At 30.8% G+C, this 19765-nt stretch overlaps 1 protein-coding gene across 4 annotated transcripts in view; it reads right to left on the reverse strand.

Annotated features, from left to right (window-relative positions):
• Positions 1–7651, reverse strand: part of msi1b (musashi RNA binding protein 1b) — a 28532-nt gene extending 20881 nt beyond the window's left edge. Inside the window, exons 1-4 of one of the 4 annotated variants that reach the window (XM_073818674.1) lie at positions 7422–7651; positions 7138–7178; positions 6365–6446; positions 6155–6239 (exon numbers count right to left, since the gene is read on the reverse strand). In XM_073818674.1, the coding sequence (XP_073674775.1) occupies positions 6155–6239; positions 6365–6446; positions 7138–7178; positions 7422–7552 (339 nt within the window). In that variant the 5' untranslated portion in view covers positions 7553–7651. The remainder of the gene's footprint in view (positions 1–6154; positions 6240–6364; positions 6447–7137; positions 7179–7421) is intronic. The other 3 variants (XM_073818672.1, XM_073818673.1, XM_073818671.1) reach the window with 3 other exon arrangements.
• Between the last annotated feature and the right edge of the window lie 12114 nt (positions 7652–19765).

Here is a 19765-nt window from a genome sequence, read left to right on the forward strand (position 1 = left end):
CAGAATGCTTTGCATGAGGCTGTTATTTTAGTTTTATTCTGTAAAGATAAAGACTTGTTAATGTTTAATGTTCAATTAACTTTGAACAAACTGTTGCCAGTAAATAGCATAAATTAAAATCTACAGTAAGTTACTGGCAACCAGCTGCCAGTAATACTGTAATTTCTACAGATTTTGTTTACAGTGTAGGAATGAACAATACTTATACAGCATTTAATAATCTTAATGTTAATTTCAACATTTACTAACATGAACTAACAATGAACAATGAACTTTATTAACAAAGTTTAGTAAGTAGTGTAATAAATGTATTCTTACTAACTCATGAACAAAGATTATAAATACAGTAAGAAATGTATTGTTCATTGTTTGTTCATGTTAGTGAATGCATTAACTAACATTTTGGAACCTTATTGTAAAATGTCACCATTTTTTTATTCTTTGTTGAACAGAAAGTTAAAAAAACAACGGTAACACTTTACAATAAGGAACTACATTAACTAAGAATGAACAATACTTCTACAACATTTAATAAGTTTAGTTAATGTTAATTCCAACTTTTACTAACACATTAAGAATGTGCTTGTTAACACTAGTTAATGCACTGTGAATTAACATAAACTAACAATGAATGGCTATTTTTATTAACTAACGTTGACAAAGTTTAGTAAGTAGTGTAATAAATGTGTTGTTACTAACTAACTAACATGAAAAACGATTATAAATACAGTAAGAAATGTATTGTTCATTGTTTGTTCATGTTAGTAAATGCATTAACTAATGGAACATTATTGTAAAATGTTACCGTTTGTTATTCTTTGTTGAACAGAAAGTTAAAAACAACGGTGACACTTTACAATAAGGTTCATTAGTTAACATTAGTTAGCAACTACATTAACTAAGAATGAACAATACTTCTACAGCATTGAATAATCTTAGTTAATGTTCATTTTAGCATTTACCAATGCAGTATTAAAATTACAAGTTGTGTTTATTAGTTAATGCACTGTGAACAAAAAATGTTATTAACAAAGATTAATAAATAGTGTAAAAAATATATTGTTCATGTTCAACTAATGTTAACAAACTAGTGTTACCAAAACAACAGCATTTTTAGATCAATTTATTGTGTTTTTGCTCAATAAAAGTGTTGATTTCTTTTTTTTCTGTCTTTACATAATTGTTAGTCCTCACAATTTGCCTTTCCTCATCGCCAACGGTCATCGCTGCTCAAGTGACTGGTAAAACTTGTCGCTTTGTTGCTGTCAGTGTGAACACCCCTTAAATCAGAAAATGTATTAATGTTCACAAACGACAGAGAAACAGGGTGAAAGGTTTGCAGGTTTCTATGAGAGGCAAATGGAAATGGATGAGTATGACTAGACAGAAGAGGCTGTCATGGCCACCTGTGACTGGACAAGAGAAGGGTCAGCTTTCCTGTAAACAATCACTGGACGACATGAAAAACACTCAGGGAAACACCACAACCATGTTTCCTTGGAAAGAAGAGTGGTCGGAAAACAAAAGGCGGCACAGAAACTCAAGCAGAAAAGCATCCTTGACCCACACACTCTTTTGACAGCCAAACAAAATATTTTGTTTGTTTGTGTTTGTTTGTTTTTGCATGTCTTTCTTTCTTTCTACAAATCGGAATATTGTTTACTGGTGTCTAACTCTGGACAAATGAGCTGTAAAACATCCAAATAATATCCAGCTGCTTCCAACTGCAGTATTTTTGTGTTTAAGGGCATTAAAACAGTTAAACATTTTGATATACCATTAGATTTATGAACCATGTGCAGTTCGGGAAAATTCCACGTTGATTAGCACCCATTGCAAAAGTAGACAAACTAGATACTCAAGATACTCTATATTAGTCTATAGTCTAGTCCATCTATTTACCAAACGCTAGTCTACGTCATGCTGTACTGAGGTTAAATTCTAGAAGACAGTGAAGGCAGTACAGCGCTATAGCAGCAATAATGATTAGTCTGTCCGAGAGAGGGTTCGAATAGAGCTACGCTAAAGAGCTAGCCGCTCTGAGGTAAACTGCAGCAGTTTACCAGAGTCGCCCGTTTGTTTTCATACAACAGACTACGAGTAACAGAGTTTCTTTGTGAATCTAAAGAGTAAAAATGAAGAGGCTAAGCTAATCTGAACAGAGATCTGATGCAGAAGCTACGGTTTACAGTAGGTCTATAGTTTCTAGACTACTCTGATAGTCACCTCCGGTCCACAACATTGCTGAGGCCGCACCACTCCTGTGCACAATCAAAAACAAACAAACAGACACACACACAAACAAACAAAATCAACATACAGCCAACGACGCACATGAGAGGAAAGCTGAGGATAAAATGTATGGTCACATAAAACAGATTATTGTCATTAGAGTTGGTTTGGACCATGTGGAGAGCGGAGAGACACTGAAAAGTAATGGATTCAGTAGGGAATTTTGTGTTTAACCATCATAGACAACCACTAAATTCAGATTGGTGGAGTTTTTCAGCTCTTTTACACTTTTATGGTCTTTCAGGTTCAGATTGTTTGCTTTTATCACATAATGGTTCAATGAAATGACCACTGCCATTCATCGATTAATTTATTATAGAAAATACACACATTGAATACACATCTTCTATTCTGAGTGTGTTTTTACATTCAAGGGCTTACGATAGACATTCACTAAATTCAGATCAGTGGTCGATCAATATTTTTCAGAGTTTTTCAGCTTTTCAACTTTGACACTTTTTCGGTCTTGAATGTTTGTTGATATCCTTTAAATTTGTATCAAGTATTAGTTCAATGAAATGACAATTGCTTTTTATCTATTAATTATTCTTTAAAAGTTGTACAATTGCACATCTATTCTGAGTATGTTTTTACAAACAGGGCTTTTTAAGTGAATTTCATTAAGTTCTACATTAGCGGTAGATCAATATGAGTTTCAACTGTTAAACTTTTACACTTTTTCAGTATTCATTAAAAAAACTCTCTCTCTCTCTCTCTCTCTCTCTCTCTCTCTCTCTCTATATATATATATATATATATTGTAAAATGTGATTCATACAACTACTAGACCATTTCTATTGTAAGCGTGGTTTTGATTTCCGAATTAAAATGTATTTTGATAGTTTTTGGGAGGCCATGAAGTCTCAAACATAAAGAAAATAAGTTAATACTTTACATGCCATTTACATGCCATTTGTTAACATAACAATGTATTAACTAACATGAACGAACAATGCACAATTCATTTATTACACTATTTATTAATCTTTGTTTATGCATTCATTGTTCGTTCACAGTGCATTAACTAATGTTAACAAACTTTTGATTTTTATAATGCATTTAAATGCTGACATTAACACTAAGAACAATGAATCCTAAAAGTATTGTTCATTCTTAGTTCATGTTAACTAACGGTAACTAATAAACACTAACTGTTAAGTGTTACTGTAACTAATATAGCAAGGTGATACACCTGTCCTGATATCATAATAAAGAAAAATAGAAAAAAAAGTAATTCTTTAAATACTATTTTACTTGTATTATTATTACTATTACTTACATAATATTTTATGAAATCTGCTTCAATGCCTATAAATGTTTAGAAAAAAAATGTGGTGCAACTAAAATTTTAAATTCAGATTTCTAAATGAATAAGTAGATAAAACTTACTTTAAATTAAAATACTTTTACCTGATACTAATTAACGTTTGTATATGTGACCCTGGACAACAAAACCAGTCTTAAGTAGCACGGGTATATTTGTAGCAATAGCCAACAATACAATGTATGGGTCAAAATGATTGATTTTTCTTTTTTGCCAAAAATGATTAGGATATTAAGTAAAGATTATGTTCCATGACAACATTTTGTAAATTTCCTACCATACATATATCAAAATGTCATTTTTAATTAACAATATGCATTGCTAAGAACAATTTGAAAGGCAACTTTTTAAAATTTAGATTTTTTTTGCATCCTCAGATTCCAGATTTTCAAATAGTTGTATATTGGCCAAATATTGTCCTATCCTAACAAACCAATCTTATTTATTCAACTTTCAGAAGATGTATAAATCTCAATTAAAAACAAAACAAAATTACCCTTATGATTGGTTTTGTGGTCCAGGGTCATATTCACATGAATTCAATGGGTAAGGAAAATATTTTATAACTTTTAAAATATTTTTTAACTGGTGCAGATATTTTTATTTTTAAATGAAAGTGTAGTAAACGTATGTTAACTAAAATAAAAATAAAACAAATGTTAAATAAACTTGTTTCAAAACCATCTGAAACCAAAATAAAATCCAAAGAGGACATTTCTACAAACCTGATGTCTTTTAAAATAGATTTTTAATGGATTTTCTCTTTTTCATCTTGGAAACACTTACATACTCTTCTCCGCTCTTACTTCACCCAAAGGTCGATATTACACTTAGAATCATGTTTCGACCTTGACTGCCAGCGCTTTAACACACTTCAGTATTAAAGTGTGCACAACAGATGCACACTTTGGATAGAGATTCTGATTTGTGTATTTACTTTGAGAGTTTTTTTTTTTTTTTTTTCAAATGCTGTCAATACTTCTCTGTGGCTCCAGGAATAACATCACCCCTTTGATTAACAAATATTCCATCTTGGGGAAAAATACAAACACATCCAGTTTTTTTTAACATGAAAATAAATACATTGTTTGTGAAACACAAATCTGAATAGTATCTAACCACAGCCAAAATGGCCATCCCCATCAAAACTATTTTAAGTCAATAGTCTTAACTAACCAGGTCAATCCTTTAGGGTCAATCACAAGCGGTGTGTATCAATCACACACAGATAAACACACAAGCACACAGAATGACCGCAGTGGTCACAAGATCCCTCAAGAGTGCGTCCCAAGACTGAAAAACATAAAATAGTGATTTTTATGAGTTGCCCCGCACACGTTTCTCTCTCTTTCCTGGCCTCCCCTCCTCCACCGCTCCATCGCTGAGCTCGTTAAGCTAATCTCCAGTTTAAAGTCGGCCCAGGCGAGCAGCCATAAGGCACCTTCACAGGGGCACAGTCATCGAGGTAAAGCAGGACAAAGGCCTCCATGTTCCCCTGGCTCTGCCTGCCTCTCTCTCAGGGGGGAGGCACTTAGAAAACAGCACAAGCGAGGCTGTGGAAGACTGGAGCTGAGAGACACTTTCTAAAGCTCGCTTTAGTTGCTACGTTAGTTTAATTCAAGAGTCCGATGGGCTTTTCCAGTCTCTTGCCTGTGTGAAATCTACAACTCATTTTCACTGGCAAACTGAGGATTTTTGAAGTACAGAAACACGCAGTTTCGTTGTGGTTTGCCGTGCACTACCTGTTGCCATAGTGCGAGGCGGTTTTTCACTCAAATGGGGAACTGGTGCAAACTTTCAGAAGAGGGAGAGAGAGAGATGAGAAAGTTTTTTTCTTTTCCTTCGAGCCTCACCCTCCCTCCCCACTGACCCCCTGGGGGGGTGACTCCACTGTTGTCATGGCAACCAACGGGCACCATTGTCCCAGGACCCGCCTGCTCTGCACAGCGACAAAGACTCTCACAAATAGATGCAGCGCAACACAAAACCTCGCATCAAAGTTTCCTATTGCGAACCGAGTCTACTACTCCATTTTGAAGCGAAATCATGTTTGTTTGATTTATCAGATGCATGTCAGATGAGATCATTCATAAACAAGGCCTAAGGGGCCTTGTACACCTGCACTGAAGCATCACAGGATTCAAAGCCTGGTTTCCACAAGGGAAAAATCTGAATTCCGCCTGAGTCTAATGTGTTTGGTGAGCACTCTTGAGACAAGGCACCACAAAGGCTTCCCAGCAACTCCCAGCATACCCTGTTCGGGTCCCCTAGTTACCATAGCGATTGACACAGAATAGGAATGCTTCCCTGACAACCTCATTGAGAAACGGCTGAGATGGGAACTTTTTCTCGCTCTCTCTCTCTCTCTCCAAATCTTCCCGAATTGTTTGACCAAAACCCAAAGTGAAAAGGAATGAAACCTCACATGCATAGCCAGCATCTGTGACTTTGATTACCACCATATCATGACATTTCAGTCAGTCAGAGTGCGCTAGCACTCATTAAATCTAAATAAAATGAAAAATGAGTCAAACTCACAGTTTTCGAATCCAGCTCGTGTCTGGTCTGGGCCAGGACTTTGTCCACGCCAGCTTGGTCGACGAATGTGACAAATCCGAAACCCCTAGTGGAAACGGAGATCAAAATTACAACACCTCCACCCATTTGTGTAAAACAGACAATACAGGCAATAATAAAAGGCTTTGTATGTTTGTTGTCGCTTCCCAGTCAGGTTGGTTGTTCCCTTACCTCGAGCGTTTTGTAACTGGATCTCTCATCACCATGCTCTCTTTCACTTCACCAAACTTGCAGAAGTAGTCTTTCAGACCCTCTGAGAAATCAGGAGAAGATGAATTAGTTCACAACATTGTGGGAAAAACCTTGATTATTCAATGATGCCCTCAACGGTGAATGGATGACATCACCAGTGGAGATGATCTAAGGTGAGGTCACCGTCACATAGCGAAAGTCTGTTTACGCTTTAATGGTGTATTTTGGATTTCTAAAAACAAAAAATCTCTAAACAGCCACAATTACGATCCTTTAGTGAAAAGAAGGTGCTTGCTATGCAAGCTGATAAAGACTAGTGAAAATGTTCATCTGTTAGATGATCATAATAGCTGGCAGAATCAGATGACAGGAAGGCTATTAAGAGTTCTGTGCTGTGAACAATACCTCTGCGTAATACAAAACAACAATGTGTCCTACATACTGAGGACAGCCTACAGCATGACAGCAGTTGGTGAAACTTTCTCCATTCACTCAGCTAAACCTGTTGTATAGGCTTTGCACAAAGGATCAAGGCAAATTACAGAGCAACCCAGAGTTTTTTTTTTCTCTTCCAGGGCTACTTGCTTATTAGTTGCTTGCATATGGTGAAACATTCATCATTAGCTATACCATCTAATCTACTTGACTTGTTTCAGTCATTTCTACTCACAATTTCATTGATTTTACTCTAGCTACTGTGTAGTTTACTCGCAGTATATGAATCAGATCTCTCTTAGTAAAGAGTTACTCACCTTGCGTAGTCTGCCAGCTCAGACCACCAATGAACATTTTGCTGTGAAAACAAGACAAACAAGTGATCAACAAGTGCGTGTAAATCAGAAGAGCCGCGTCCAGATCTTCCGAGATTCAAAATAACGGCAGTGATTCTTCAATGATTCAAACTCATCCGAGTGGATGAGAGGTGCGCTGGACACCGCCAAAACACGATTCCCTCTTTGTTGAGTTACTTTTCAATTGATTATTGTATCTGTCCTATGTGTAAGTTTTAAGATTTGAGGAAAGATTTTTTTTTTACCAGGGGTCGTGCGGTGAGTCCGAGGAGGACAGGTTACTTTGGCTGCCTTCCGACTCCATTGCGCGGCTGTGTATCCCGTCCGAGTACGGTGCGAGAAAGGAGGCAGAAAGTGTGGAGAGGGGGATTGGCATGGGGTGAGTTAGAGCTCAAAGCCCAAAGACTCCACCTCTCTCTTGGTCCAGTCCCGGCGTGAAACACGGGAGCCCTCGAGAACTGACCGGGAGTCAGTGGATTTACCTTCCTCCGTGACACGAATGATGACATCAGAACTGAAACGACTCTGCATCACGTTAACTGTTAGAGCTGACAGTCTGTGTCTGTTTGTATCGATTCACCGATGTGCAGAAGTAACCGTGGTTATTCATTCATTCATTCATTCATTCATTCATTCATTCATTCATTCATTCTTCATTCGAATTATTTTATTAAAGAGTATGTATTAATTAATTATTTATTTGCATTGCTTTGTTTACTAGTGAACATGTGTTTATTTATTTATTCGAATTATTTTCATTAAAGAACATTTATTTATTTGTAAACACTGCTTTATTTACTAATGAAAATTAATTTATTTATTAGAATTATTTCATTAAAGAACATTTATTTATTTGTTCGAATTATTTTATTAAAGAACATTTATTTATTTGTAAACACTGCTTTATTTACTAATAGAAATGTATTTATTTATTAGAATTATTTCATTAAAGAACATTTATTTATTTATTATAATTATTTTATTAAAGAACATTTATTTATTTGTAAACACTGCCTTAATTACTAATGGAAATTAATTTATTTATTAGAATTATTTCATTAAAGAACATTTATTTATTTGTTCGAATTATTTTATTAAAGAACATTTATTTATTTGGAAACACTGCCTTATTTACTAATGGAAATTTATTTATTTATTAGAATTATTTCATTAAAGAACATTTATTTATTTGTTCGAATTATTTAATTAAAGAACATTTATTTATTTGTAAACACTCCTTTATTTACTAATGAAAATTTATTTATTTATTAGAATTATTTCATTAAAGAACATTTATTTATTTATTATAATTATTTTATTAAAGAACATTTATTTATTTGTAAACACTGCCTTAATTACTAATGGAAATTAATTTATTTATTAGAATTATTTCATTAAAGAACATTTATTTATTTGTTCGAATTATTTTATTAAAGAACATTTATTTATTTGTAAACACTCCTTTATTTACTAATGAAAATTTATTTATTTATTAGAATTATTTCATTAAAGAACATTTATTTATTTGTTCGAATTATTTTATTAAAGAACATTTATTTATTTGTAAACACTGCCTTAATTACTAATGGAAATTAATTAGGGGTGGGCATAGATTAATTTTTTTAATCTAGATTAATCTAGATTAAATCTTGGAATTAATCTAGATTAATCTAGATTAAAATGGCTAATTTGAATTCTGCTGAAGGCATTCAGAATATGTGTGCTACCCAAATAATGACTAAACATGTTACACCATACTTTTATTTTGACAGGTTGCCGTGAAGTTTCTGTGTATACAGTATGACATGATGCGAGTTTTCTCAAATGAAATGGTATAAGATAAGTGACACTCACAGCAGTTTTGGAGATTGCGTTTATCTGTTCATGTCAGATGCAAATGCCAAAAATTACCGGGAGCGTCACGTGTGTTTCAGTATGCGTGTAGTAAAAGCGCGTCTCCACCATTCATACTATGAATTTCATACATACAGCTAGGCAAACGGAACATACCGGATTCATATTAAAACGGTCTTTTTGCATTTCAGTTTTCACAGACACTAGTCCATATCGCGATTTGAATTAAGTGACAGACCATATTTGATTTATGAATCCAAAAAACGACGAATTTACGTGGCATTTCGCGCTATAGTAGATTCGGTTTTTATGAATGGAGGACGACGTGATCCCGTCTGTGTTTTGGCGGAGGAGACATAAACGCGCGACCATATTCTATAGTCTTTGGTATATATCCGCGTTAAACTATCAAGGTGAAAGTCATCATAGCTTGCGTAGTTTAGTCCCAGCTCCCAACCCAATTTTGAGAATAGATTAACGGCGATATTTTTTTTATCGCCCGATAAAAGTCTCACGTTAACGGCCCACCACTAAAATTAATTTATTTATTAGAATTATTTCATTAAAGAACATTTATTTATTTGTTCGAATTATTTTATTAAAGAACATTTATTTATTTGTAAACACTGCTTTATTTACTAATAGAAATGTATTTATTTATTAGAATTATTTCATTAAAGAACATTTATTTATTTATTCGAATTATTTTATTAAAGAACATTTATTTATTTATTCGAATTATTTTATTAAAGAACATTTATTTATTTATTCGAATTATTTTATTAAAGAACATTTATTTATTTGTAAACACTGCTTTATTTACTAATAGAAATGTATTTATTTATTAGAATTATTTCATTAAAGAACATTTATTTATTTATTCGAATTATTTTATTAAAGAACATTTATTTATTTGTAAACACTGCCTTATTTACTAATGGAAATTTATTTATTTATTAGAATTATTTCATTAAAGAACATTTATTTATTTATTCGAATTATTTAATTAAAGAACATTTATTTATTTGTAAACACTCCTTTATTTACTAATGAAAATTTATTTATTTATTAGAATTATTTCATTAAAGAACATTTATTTATTTATTATAATTATTTTATTAAAGAACATTTATTTATTTGTAAACACTGCCTTAATTACTAATGGAAATTAATTTATTTATTAGAATTATTTCATTAAAGAACATTTATTTATTTGTTCGAATTATTTTATTAAAGAACATTTATTTATTTGTAAACACTGCTTTATTTACTAATAGAAATGTATTTATTTATTCGAATTATTTCATTAAAGAACATTTATTTATTTATTCGAATTATTTTATTAAAGAACATTTATTTATTTGTAAACACTCCTTTATTTACTAATGAAAATTTATTTATTTATTAGAATTATTTCATTAAAGAACATTTATTTATTTGTTCGAATTATTTTATTAAAGAACATTTATTTATTTGTAAACACTGCCTTAATTACTAATGGAAATTAATTTATTTATTAGAATTATTTCATTAAAGAACATTTATTTATTTGTTCGAATTATTTTATTAAAGAACATTTATTTATTTGTAAACACTGCTTTATTTACTAATAGAAATGTATTTATTTATTAGAATTATTTCATTAAAGAACATTTATTTATTTATTCGAATTATTTTATTAAAGAACATTTATTTATTTGTAAACACTGCCTTATTTACTAATGGAAATTTATTTATTTATTAGAATTATTTCATTAAAGAACATTTATTTATTTATTCGAATTATTTCATTAAAGAACATTTATTTATTTGTAAACACTGCTTTATTTACTAATAAAAATTATTTATTTATTTATTAGAATTATTTCATTAAAAACATTTATTCATTTATTAGAATTATTTTATTAAAGAACATTTATTTACTTGCTTATTCAAATTATATTATTACAGAACATTTATTTATTTGTAATATAAATTATTTGCTTTATTTACTAGTGAGCATTTACTTATTTATATATTTATTTATAAACATTGGTTTATTTAGTAGTGAAAATATATTTATTTATTCAAATTATTTTACTAAAGAACATTTATTTATTTACTTATTCGAATCATTTTATTAAAGAACATTTGTAAACATTGCTTTATTTACTGATAAAATCGTTTTTATATATTTACTTAAATTATTTTATTAAAGAATATTTATTTATTTGTAAGCATTGTTTTATTTACTAGTGAAAATTTATTTATTTATTTAAATTATTTTATTAAAGAACATTTATTTATTTGTAAGCATTGTTTTATTTACTAGTGAAAATTTATTTATTTATTTAAATTATTTTATTAAATACTATTTATTTACTTATTAATTTATTATTTATTTATTTGTAAACATTGCTTTATTTACTAGTGAAAATGTATTTATTTATTTATTAGGATTTTTGTATTAAAGCACATGTATTTATTTACTTTCTTACTTATTCAAATGATTTAATTAAAGTACATTTATTTATTTGTAAACATTGCTTTATTCACTAGTGAACATTTACTTATTTATATATTTATTTATTAACATTGGTTTATTTACTAGTGAAAATGTTTTTATTTATTCCAATTATTTTATTAAAGAACATTTATTTATTTATTCAAATTATTTTTTTCAAAAATATTTATTTATTTACTTATTCAAATTATTTCAAGAACATTTATTTATTTATTTATTTGTAAACGTTGCTTTATTTACTAGGGAAAATGTATTTATTTATTTATTCAAATTATTTTTTAAGAACATTTATTTATTTATTTATTTACTTAATCCAATTATTTTATTAAAGAACATTTATGTAGTTATTAATTTGTAAACATTAATTTTTTTACTAGTGAACATTTATTTATTTGTTTGTTTGTTTGTAAACATTGCTTTGTTTTGTAGTGAAAATGTATTTATTTATTCAAATTATTTTATAAAGAACATTTATTTAATAATTTATTTACTTACTTATTCTAATTATTTTATTAAAGAACATTTATTTGTTTACTTATTTGTATACAACGCTTTATTTTCTAGTGAACATCTATTTATTTATTTTAAATTAAACATGTATTGATTTTTTTTTTATTAGTTATTTATCTTATTATTTATTTGCATTTTATGTATTAATTTCAAAGTACTTAAATGACACAAAGTTAAATGCATACAAAATTACCAAAGCGTCAATAACAAAAGTGTCAGGGAAAAGCCACAATAATAAAATAAAAATAAAGTAGGCCTATCAATAATAATAATAATAATAATAATAATAATAATAATAATAATAATAATAATAATAATAATAATAAAGAAAACAACAACCAAACAATAATATTAGAATAAACAAACAAACAAACAAATAAATACATTTTAGCAAGATATTATTGAATATTAACCCCTGGTTTAACAGACAAGACTTAAGCCTATATACAGTCCTAGACTAAAATGTAAGTCTGAGCTGTTTCAACTGAAAGAAACTTGCACTGACTAATAATCTTAAAATATAGCAGTGCCTTTGTTCTGTCTCAAGATGCACACCAGTAATGTTTTTTTTTTTTAAACATGTTTATAAAAATGACTTAAATTTCCTAATTGAACTATGGCCTAATCCTGGCTTAGTCTAAGCCCTGTCTGTGAAACCGGGCCTAAGAGTTATAACATTAAACCAATGAAACGTTGAAATGAATTTCATGCACAAATGCCCTCCTCTATAGTACCTGCATTTGATTTCTGACAGTTTAGAAAAACAAAAAATGAAAGTTGAGAGTTTTCCTCAGAGTATGTCTCTCTTATATCTCTTACTTTAAAACAATAAAGTTGGAAATTTGCCTCTATCTCAACATCACCAGAATCACAGACTCCTTCTTTTCAAATCATGTTTGTACGTGTTTGACTTTTCTTTTGAGGATCTGTCTCTGATTCTGATAAATCAAACTTTCTGTTTAGTTTCCCGGTAACATTCCAGGTTCCTTTGATTTCCACTTTCATTTTCCCAATGGTGTGATTAGGTTTTTTGTGATTTGGTTTTGTTCAGCAGAGCTGTTCTGAAACTGATCTCTCTCTCTCTCTCTCTCTCTCTCTCTCTCTCTCTCTCTCTCTCTCTCTCTCTCTCTCTCTCTCTCTCTCTCTCTCTCTCTCTCTCTCTCTATGCCATTTTCTTTCTTTCTGACACCTGTTGATGAAACTGCTCTGGTGGAAACACAGTCCACTCTGACCTTCTCTCCAGGGGAAGCCCATATCAGCACAGCATATCACCATCACTATAACAACAATTTCACAAATAGAGATGCAGTTAGCAGGAGTTTTCTTTCTTTACAGATCCAGTGACCCCCCACCCAGAAACTCAGAGACCCCCAGTATAAAAAAAATATCATTTTCAGTCACACTTCATCATGAATTTTATTAGGAACATTAACAGTTTTACATGATGTAGGTTTAAAATGAAACATTTTTCATGAAAATTATGGCTTGATACACACATTATTTCCACTTCCTGTTATTTGTAACCAGAACATGGTTTAAAACTACATTTGATGAGTTTGGTCAGATTTCAGTTCTCCATACAAGTCACAGTAGTATAATCTTTTCAAATTGTCCCTTATCCAAACGCTGACTGTGTGCAGTGTGAGCAGGTGGTATCGGGGGCCATCTTAGATCAATACAGATTTATCTGGCCGTATGGCCTAATTTGACATGTATGAGAGGTGGTAAAAGGCCACTGCACATTGCCAAGTGGCTCTCTACAACTAGCCAGATCTTCTGGAGATTTATATGTCATAATAGGATTGTGGGTAAGCGGTGCTTGGCTGTGTGAATTTATGTGCCTGATTTGTCTGCCCCACTCATAGCACTCATTCTATCTAATTCACACACTTAAGGGCCTGCAGTGGACAAATGTAATTAGAGCGGAACATAAACATATTAACTTTAGCACAATATACTATAATATAAATAATATTATAAAACGGTTAGTTCCATTCCTCAATTCTGATTGGTCAGCAGCTGTGTTTTATTCACGATACAGCACGGCTATGACCGCTTCACTCAACGTTCTGTGTATCATTGAACCTCCTTAGCAACCACCCTTAGCAACGTAAACAAAGCTTTAGCAGTTAGGGACTACTTTTTACAGCGGAAGGCAGTTAATGATTTTACTTTATAAAAAAAACGTACAACCTAATATATATATATATTAATATATATTTTTGATATTAATGTTTTTATTGTGTGGTAACCATTTTATAAAAGCAATAAGGTACTTGAGGCCGTGCTGTATCGTGAATAAATCACGGCTGAAGGGGTTGCAGGTACTCCGCTTCGCGTCGTGCCTAACAACGCCCTTCAGCCGTGATTTATTCACGATACAGCACGGCCTCTCGTACCTTATTGCTTAAATAAATGTTTTCTGAGCAGCAAATCAGAATATTAAAATGATTTCTGAAGGATTGTGTGACTAGAGTAAAGGTTGTAAAAAAATCGACTTTGAAATCACAGGAATAAATTACATTTTAAAATATATTAAAATAAAAAGCAGTTATATTTCAAATATTTCAGAATTGTACTATTTTCGCTGTACTTTTAATAAAATAAATGCAGGTTTGGTAAGCTGAAAAGGGTTCTTTAAAAAAACATTAAAAATCCTACTGTTCAAAAACTTTTGACTGGTAGTGTGTGTGTGTGTGTGTGTGTGTGTGTGTGTGTGTGTATATATATATATATATATATATAGACACAAAATATTAGATAAATTATAACAAATTAAATGCATTCTAAAAATTTGACTTCCTTTAGAAGTCAAATTTTTAGAATGTCAAACTGTTAAGATTTTATTATGCAAAACAAAGAGATTTATTTAGACAAATGTAGATTTCTTAAGTTCTTGAAGTTGCTTCAAGTATGTGGCATATAAATATGTTCCTTAAATACTTAAAGTAGCTGAAAAGGAATACCTTCAATCTTTTAAGTTGCATTTAATTTGTTATAATTTATATATTTTGTATTTATTTCTCAATTATAATGTTTATATATATCTATATATCTATATATCTATATATCTATATCTATATCTATATCTATATATATATATATATATATATATATATATATATATATATATATATATATATACGCTACCAGTCAAAAGTTTTTGAACAGTAAGATTTTTTATGTTTTTTAAAAGAAGTCTCTTCTGCTCACCAAGCCTGCATTTATTTTATCCAAATTCCAGCAAAAATAGTAAAATTTTTAAATATTTCCTATCCTAAAGAAAGATATATATATACAGACTCCAAGCTTTTGAATAGTATAGTGTATAATGTTACAAAAGCTTTTTATTTCAGATGAATGATGATCTTTGGATCTTTTTTTTATCCTTTTAATCTAAGAATCCCCCATAATATACTTAACTGTTTTAAATATTGATAATAACAATAATAATAAATGTTTCTTGAACGGCAAACCAGCAAATTAGAATGATTTCTGAAGTGTGACACTGAAGACTGGAGTAATGATGCTAAAAATGTAGATTTGATCACAGGAATAAATTACGTTTTAAAATATATTCAAATAGAAAGCAGTTATTTTAAATGGTAAAAATATTTCACAATATTACAACTTTTGCTGTATTTGGGATCAAATAAATGCAGGCTTGGTGAGCAGAAGAGACTGACAGTAGAAACAGTAGAAATCTTACTGTTCAAAAACTTTTGACTTGTAGTGTATATATAATGCTTGTTTATTATTTGAAGAGGTAAATTATCAAATGCTTAATTCATTGAAATACTTGCAAATACTTTATTGAGAAATAGCTTATTCTCCCGCCCACATTAATGTGAGTAATATACAAATAAACCAATGTTAATATTTGTATGGGATATGATTTTATAGCTAGTGTGTTGCTGATTTCTTCATGGAGTCTCAAAATGTTGCTGAGGTTTTAGTCAGCATGTTCACTGCTTATGGCTGAGTCTTAAGTATTTAATTAGTGCCAGCCATGGCTAATCTCTTTCTACAGCACACACACACATAAACACACACACACACACACACGCGCACACACCTCAACATGTGACCCCATCACCGATCACTACAGGATTACCCAACCTCTCTAGCACGCTTAACCACATGGTAGCCTAGTGTACAGAGGAGGACTTGTATGAGCCACACTACTGCTTTAAATACATAGTGCACTGTTGCTCTAAATAGTGCTGTTATCTGTGTGTTTCTAAAGACACAGTATAAAATAGCTGAGAATTTCTGTGCATAAAGATAAAAATAACATATGCAAACAAGGTTTTAATGTACTAGTCAATGAAAAAAACTTTGTTGTCTAAATGTTTGTTGAACTTGGACATTTTAAAAAAGAAGTCTGTAGACTACAGCAGTGTTGTTTGCAGTCAAAGCATCTTAACTAAGTATGTAAATACTTCTATATATAGTGTATTTTTTATTAAAACTGTATGTCACAGTCAGACAGGATCAATGCTTCGTTTCTATCATTTCCTCCACTAGAGGGCAGAATCTCGTATCAACTTGAACAACTTCAGAGATTTGTTCTCAATTACAGAATGTTAGTGGATTAGTGCGCTCTCTAGTGGAAGAGTCAGAAACACCTGAAATACTAGTAAACAACGAGTAAAGTAACGAATTACTGTTTAATTGACAAGAAAATATCTACTAGTTACTTTTTCAAATAAGTAACGCCAGTTACTTTTCTCCCACATTTATTGATTAAAAGCTCCCCTGTTCCCATGTTGAGAGAAATTGTGAGGAGCTAAAATGTTAATTTAGTTCTAGAATAAATGTGAACATGCATTAATTAATCTCACTCACTAAAAAAACAAAAAAACAAAAAAAAACCAGATACAGTATTCCTCAAAATGAATAAAAACAGTGGAATTCAACGCAAACCTGCAATAATTAAATAAGTTAAATAATACAAATATCCTTTCTGTATTTAATCCCATTTTATTAACCAATGTCGGCCTTCGATGATCCAATTCATCTATTCTAATAAGCAAAAACGACTTAACATTTGTTTTCCTTTTTTTATTGCTGAAGAGTTGACATTTTTTCTTCCGCGGTCTACTGTACAGACGTCAATTTACTTACAATTTACTTCTCTAAGCCTGAGGCTTTTAGTGTGAAAAGGCTTTTACCAATTATATATTAAAAACAAACAAGCAAGGGAGTAACTTAATATTGTAATGCATTACTTTTAAAAGTAACTTCCCAACACTGCTTTTGAAACTGAAACTACACTAACTATAGAAATACAGCATACTAGAAATACAAATCTGTAATAAACGACTTCACGAAAAAATACTAATATAGGCTACACAATGTACCTTAAGTAAATTTAAGCAACCAAGACTTTAATAATAATAATAATAATAATAATAATAATAATAATAATAATAATAATAATAATAATAATAATACATTTTTGGAGCATTTTTCATTAATGTCTTGTATTTTACACAACATTTGTGTTTTTTTTTTCAGTCGGTTACAGGACTAAAAATGTATAAAGTCCTGATAATGAGCTACTTTTATTTTGTAACTTAGCAATATTTGCATACAAGCTTCCTGTCTTTGGTTTGGCGGGCTGTTTGGATTCCGCTTGACAGCGGAACAGTAAACATGACATCCACGTGGAGGAACAAGAAAGAGGAACCGCCTCCAAACAAACGGTTTGTAATCATTTCAGAAAAGCCAGTCATGTTTATTTAATGAATATAATTTCATGTATCCATGCAGATAAAGACTTAAGTCAGTGAATTCTGGTCTCGTTTTGGGCTCATTTTGGCATTTATTGTTTGATTTTGGCCAATGGTTGTAGATAGGTTACATTACTATGCTGCACACTTAAGAAATCATGTGCGTTCATCATGGTTCATGTCATGAATCAGTCACACAGAGGACAATACTGAGCAGCACTTTAGAGGAGATGGAGCAAAAATACATTTTATACAATACTATGCTCAGTCTGGGTCAGTGTAATAACGTACTTTTGCCACAAGATGGCGGCTACACAATATGAATTAGGACAAGCTTAGACAAAATTCTCATTGTCATCATAAACTACTGATAAAATTAATTTGCCAAACAGTGTTAACATACTTGACTATGGTTTTTTGATACACTACCAGTCAAAATTTTTTGAACAGTAAGATTCTGCTCACCAAGCCTGCATTTAAATGTAGCAAAAGCAGTAATATTGTTTAATGTACCATTTTAAAATAACTATACTTCCTATTTTAAAATGTAATTTATTCCTGTGATCAAAGCTACATTTACAGCATCATTACTCCAGTCTTCAGTGTCAGATGATCCTTCAGAAATCATTCTAATATGCCAATTTGCTGTTCAAGAAACATTTTTTTTATTATTATTATCAATATTTACAACAGTTGAGTACATCCCCCCCCCAGGATTCTTTAATAAATAGAAATATCCAAATATCAACATTTATCTGAAATAAAAAGCTTTTGTAACATTATAAACTATGCCATTCAAAAGCTTGGAGTCAGTATACATTTTTATTTAAGAAATGAAATTAGTACTTTTATTTAGCAAGGATACTTTAAATTGATCAAAAGTAACGGTAAAGACATAAATACTGTTCGGTAACGGTAAATACTGTTCTTCTGACCTTTCTATTCATCAAAGAAACCTGAAAAAAAAATCTAATCAGCTGTTTTCAACATAATAATAATAATAATAATAATAAATGTTTTTTGAGCAGCAGATCAGAATATTTAAATGATTTCTGAAGGATCATGTGACTGAAGTAAAGATGCTACAAATTCAGCTTTGAAATCATAGGAATGAATTACATTTTAAAATATATTCAAATCGAAAACAGTTATTTTAAATAGTAAAAATATATCAATTTTTTTTTACTGTTTTTGTACTTTGGATCAAATAAATGCAGGCTTGGTGAGCAGAAGAAACTTCTTTAAAAAACATTAAAAATCTTACTGTTCAAAAACTTTTGATTTAATTAAGTTGTAGTTCTTGTGTTTCTCTTTCCAGTGGTCATTCAGCAGGTGTTCATCATTAATGGTCAATCATCACATGATGATTTCCTTAACTCCAACACTGTGTCAAAGCTACTTGAACACACTGTAGTGTGGAAACACATGAACACTGAGCAGCGCTTGTTTAACACTGGGGAATATTACATAAATCTTACCTGTTTCATTCACGTAAGTCTGATGCATATGAATCACATTAAGTTTATTAATATGTTTATATTAAAACTATGTAATCCAAATGCATGGAAAAACTGCATGTAATTGAATTACATAAAGTTTATGTTTAGACCGAAACTTTTTTTTGAGTGTACACACATACTTCTAAATGTGTTTTAGCTGCACAACTTTTGTGTTATTTTGTGTTGAATGGACCTGAAGATCGTTGGAAATTGCTGCTACATTTATCTGCTTTTTGAGATGATGCAACATAATTCCATTTCTCTTTATTCTCTCTGGTAGCACGAGAATGCTAAATGCGGGATCAAATGCAAACAAATACAACAAAGAAGCTTATTTGTCTTTTTTGACTTGCGTACCTGTGTTGCAGATTGATGTCATCATCCCCTCTAGCAGTTGCATCGCTTTTACCAACTTTGCTATTGAATATTGTTTAGGCATCGTCCCATATGTCAACTATAAAATAACAGATTGAAAACCAACTGCAACA

This window comes from Garra rufa, chromosome 15, assembly GCF_049309525.1.
Source record: "Garra rufa chromosome 15, GarRuf1.0, whole genome shotgun sequence".
Taxonomy (NCBI): domain Eukaryota; kingdom Metazoa; phylum Chordata; class Actinopteri; order Cypriniformes; family Cyprinidae; genus Garra; species Garra rufa.